A 5,129-nucleotide genomic window follows, 5' to 3' on the forward strand; every position below is an offset into this window, starting at 1 on the left:
TATATATATATATATATATATATATATATATACATATATACGACGGGCTTCTTTCAGTTTCCGTCTACCAAATCCACTCAAAAGGCTTTGGTCGGCCCGAGGCTATAGTAGAAGACACTTGCCCAAGATGCCACGCAGTGGGACTGAACCCAGAACCATGTGGTTGGTAAGCAAGCGTCTTACCACACAGCCACTCCCGCTTAAAGGCTTTTAGATATCATTTATATGAACTAACATTTTATAGAATTTGAACAGTGATTTTCTTCTAACATTTACTTTCACTAGATATATCTATTTCCAAGCCTTTAAGCTTTTATTTTAATTCACATATACAGAGGGAGAAAGATTGAGCGAGAGAGAGAGAGAGAGAGAGAGAGAGAGAGAGAGAGAGAGAGAGAGAGAGAGAGAGAGAGAGAGAGAGAGTCAATAAAACACATCAGGAGAGAAGCACACTCTAAAGAGTAGAGCAGTAATTATTAAAACAAAAACATAGGCTCCTCAGACTCTATACAAAGACCAAGAAATCAAACTTTCTACCACGCGGACGTGAGGAAACGCTCAGATATTGAGATTTAACGGTTAACGTATAGAAACGTATATGAATGAAAAATGATAATAAAAAATGCACTGTTCCTTCAACGTAGCAGTTAATTATTTCAAAAGTATATTATTACAATCAAATCAGTTCAAAATAAAATAACCTATACTGAAAAACAAGTAATCTCAACCAAATTATTTTAAAATACAATATTACATATTGTAAAATATCATATAACCAAAGAATATTTCTTCATCCAAATTCTTACAGGGTTACGTATTCCAAATTACATTTTAAAATTCGAATCATTTCAAAATACTTTATTAAACGCTCAAAAGCATTTAATTACAAAATATATAATTAAATATTGCAAAGTATATAATTTCAAACAGGTTTCTCTTCTGTGAGATATTCATTGTGATGTACATGTAATAGCTGGGAGATATTCATTGTGATGTACATGTAATAGCTGGCTTCAAGCCTTCCTTCGATATATAGTGTTCCTACCGGAGGTAGCCTCATTAAAGACTCACTAGGCAACGAAGGAATAATATTGTATTCATTAGTAGATGCAAATTATGTAGGAATTAAACTTTTCTACTTAATCCAAAAGTATATGGGAAAAAATATTTTATAAATATTAATAAATTAATTTAAAATATGTGTCAGTAATTGGCTAATGTTTGAAACTTGGCATATGTTTTACAATAAATAGATGCTTACTTTGGGATTTTTTTTTTTTTTCACTTGTTCTGCACATTAAGATAACTAGCAGAAAAACCACCCGGAGGACGGTTTTCTGGTGGCACATGTGTTGTGCATTTTGATATCATATATGCATAAATCATAGTGTAAATTGACAATATGCTCATGAATTGAACAAAGACTCTGTTATAGTTTATTCTGTAATCAGTAAAATAATCCATGATACATTTAAAAACGACGATAATGGAAATTGGAAAAGAGATGGGACTGTCAGGGGAAAACGTTCATGAATTTTCACTTGAGGGAATTTTAAAATAGAGACTCTGGTGGGAATTATTGAATTACATTTACCAATATGAAGAGTTGAGTTTTGTTATATTGTTGTTTCATTATATTCACTTATAGACGTCTTAAGTGTTTCTAGTGTCCCTTTCCTAGCAATTAAAAAGAAACTTAAATACATTTCTATTAAAAGAGAGTAGCTCATATCACCGTAGAATTGTTTTGCAGACACAACTGTCAGCAAATGGACCCTTTTCAGTTATCTCGTTTATTTCTTTCCTGACTCTCTAGATAATGCAACATGCATGTGCGAAGAATTGTGTTGGGAGATGATATTATTGACTAAATAATTTTAAGGTGGTACGCGAACGTGACCGCTGGGGTACCACCTTGAAATAACACAATTTGAAAACCTAATTCTATTAGACGGGGATCACTGTTTATCGCACAACGTAATACTTTTAAAAATAATTTACTCATTTTTTTTTCTTTCGCTTTATTACATTTTTTACGAACGCGAAGAAAAGCTATTTGTTTACATAGGGAATTCAAACAGAAGTTGACATTTAAAACAGAAGCGAATCTTGTAATAACAATAATTGCAATTTATGTTTAATATACTAATAAACTTTATAGTCTAAAATTTTTTTATATTCATTTATAATTTCTTCAAGGTAATATGACATTCAAAGTAATATGAAGTCTGTCGTGTGTGTGTTACTCACTACCACAGCACAGCCGGTGTTGGTGTGTTTACGTCCCATATCTTAGCGGTTCGGCAACAGTAACTGATAGAATAAGTACTAGGCTTTAAAAAAAAGGTACTAGGGCAGATTCATTCGACTAACAATTCTTCCAGTCGATGCTCCAGCATGGCCGCAGTCTAATGATTGAAACAAGTAAAAGAAAAGATAGAAAGGGACAGTATTCTTTCAGTTTCTGTCTACCAGATCCACTGATAAGGGTTTAGTTGGGCCGAGTCTCTAGTAGAAGACACTTGTCCAAGTTACCACATAGTAGGACTGAACCGAAATTCATGTTGTTTGGAAGCAAACTTCGTACAATAAGTCACATCTAGGCTGATAATAAAATTCTGAATATATTACTTAAACCTTGAATAATAATGGGTATATAAGCTGAGTTTATGATATATATTTCCGTATATATATATATATATATATATGTGTGTGTATTTATCGTATCTTTCAATGTGTATACAGCATATATTTTAGTATGTATGTATATTATGTTCCATTGACTATTAAGCACATTGCGCTCTCTACCAAATGTCGATTTTGGAATGTTTTAGGTAAGGACAACATTCCACAAGAACAGCCAAAGCAACAGAAGCCAGAATCGAAGAAGACTCAACCAGTCAGAGTAAGAAAGAAAAAAGAAGATCCGAAACCTGTCAGACATCCACCGCCTCCACCGCCTCCACCAGCCCATGAGTCCAAAAGTCCAAAAGCCAAACGACATCCAACACCCCCAAAGCCTGTACTAGTCGAAACGCCTCCACCAGTCCGAACGCCTCCACCAGTCGAAACGCCTCCACCAGTCCATCGCTTCAAAGACCAAGATCCACCCGACAGTACGAAAGACCAAACAACAGTCTACCCCGAACCAAGAAGGTCTATCTCATATCAGATTGCACCAATTGCCTCAGAGCGCCTGATAACAGAATCTCCGAGTATCGTCAAACCGCCTCAGGTGATCATAGCACCCACTCCACCAGTTAAGTCAAACGACAAAAAACCAGTCACAGTAAACAAAGAAATACAAACTATCGAATATGAAACTCCTCCAGTTGCCTTAGACGAAATATGTCTTCCAAGTTACGTCGAACCAGATCAAACTCCACCAACTCCACCAGTTGCTAAAGCAGTCCTTCAGCGCCCTCCTCAACCAATGCAACCTGTCATATGCGAGTCGCGACCATATATCGAAGAACAACTCAGACCCATCTACCCGTACGATCAACCAATGATGGAATTATATCGACCACCTTTATTTGACATTGCCATTAATCGACCAGTTACCATAAACGACAACAGACCAGATCCCCATAGCTCCTTTCAACCAATGCAATCTGCCTTATGCGAGGCAGGACTATGTATCGCAGAGCAACAAAAGCCTGAACCCATCTATCACTACAATCCCCCAACGATCAAATTTCAACCATCACCTCTACACAACACTGCCATAATTCCGCCGAGCCCGTGCATTTATCACACAACAACATTTACCCCTGTTCCACAACAATCAGTGCCCCCAACCTTCCAAACACCGGAACCCAACAGACAACAGCCTACACAACTTACTTGTATCCACCATTCACCATACTGTATGGGCTCTCGGTATCCAGTACAAGTCAGACTGCAGCAAGCAACTCAGTCGGTCACAACACAAACTATACCATATCAGAAACACGGCCAGTCACATTCACAAACATCATGCGAGTATTCACAAGTTGTCTGTCAACGTTTCAAACAACACCACCCGAATTACTTCCAGCCATGTACCTCTCCATTACACAAGAGAAAAGAAAGCGACTATTATCAAATTAGACCAAAGCGTAGAGAATACTAATTTTAAACAAAATGGCACTATGCCTGTCACCTTAGTCTCTCATGGACCCGCATTCGGCATTGGTCTTTATCCGCCACAAATAACATTCCACACTCATCTCGCTCCAACACAAGCCAGACTTCAGCACAACTCCGAATCTTTTATTCTTATATGCCAGCCACTTGCAATCACTGGACAGTTTTCTACTGACCAGTGACTGACCGGAAGTAGTCTTCAGTTCACCAGAGTCAAAAGAAAATCGATTTTGTTTATCAAACATGGCACCTTTAAATTCTGTCATGTTAATCCGCTGCAGACCCATATTACTCATTGATCTCTATCCACCACAGACCAGGGTCCATAATTGCACACACACACACACACACACACACACACATACTCGTGTTTGTGTTTAGTAACGGTAAATCACTGCGTCAAACAGGAAAAGCGGGTACATCGTGATATTGACTACCCGAATGTGAGGTATGTTAATAAGTAGGCGAACTAATTTAATAGAACACTAGGTTACGACACACTAGGTTCCGACATTAACTACTGATGTTCGGTGTCAAAAAATTAATACAAATGATTCAGTCACCAGTATGAATTTTTAATGCAGTGAACGAAAAAAATGGTTAACTTTTCGAACAGATGACTTCCAATTTGATTGCTAACTGGAGTCGATTTATATAAATGGCTTATAAAAATATATACATATACTTGAAGGTTGTCTTTCGAACAAACCCGCAGTCTAAAGGCTGCAACCATTAAAAACCAAAAACAATGAAAAAAATGTGAAAGTTTTCGAAGATTAAATGAGTAAAAATTCTTTAACACAAATGTAAGTTTTTCTTTCTTTTCCCGTACGGTTCTCTTTGTATGCATCCACAGCAGACGAATTGTGACTCAGACTGTTTCGGATGCAGACGATCTAGGTATTCGAAATTATTACCCATATAAAAAAAATCACCTTTTTTTATCTCTGTCCGATATATCTACACACACACACACACACACACACACACACACACACACA

The 5,129-nt window shown here is 36.9% G+C and overlaps 1 protein-coding gene across 3 annotated transcripts in view; it reads left to right on the forward strand.

The window, feature by feature from the left end:
• The window catches only part of LOC106871315 (uncharacterized), a 399,672-nt gene that overhangs the window by 31,372 nt on the left and 363,171 nt on the right, over window positions 1-5,129 (forward strand). For 2 of the 3 annotated variants that reach the window (XM_014917700.2, XM_014917699.2), the window contains one exon: window positions 2,835-4,927. The exons of the other annotated variant lie outside the window; for it this stretch is intronic. In XM_014917700.2, the coding sequence (XP_014773186.1) occupies window positions 2,835-4,114 (1,280 nt within the window). In that variant the 3' untranslated portion in view covers window positions 4,115-4,927. Of the gene's footprint in view, window positions 1-2,834; window positions 4,928-5,129 lie in introns of those variants that run through there. 3 annotated transcript variants of the gene reach the window in all.

Source organism: Octopus bimaculoides, chromosome 11 (genome assembly GCF_001194135.2).
Source record: "Octopus bimaculoides isolate UCB-OBI-ISO-001 chromosome 11, ASM119413v2, whole genome shotgun sequence".
Taxonomy (NCBI): domain Eukaryota; kingdom Metazoa; phylum Mollusca; class Cephalopoda; order Octopoda; family Octopodidae; genus Octopus; species Octopus bimaculoides.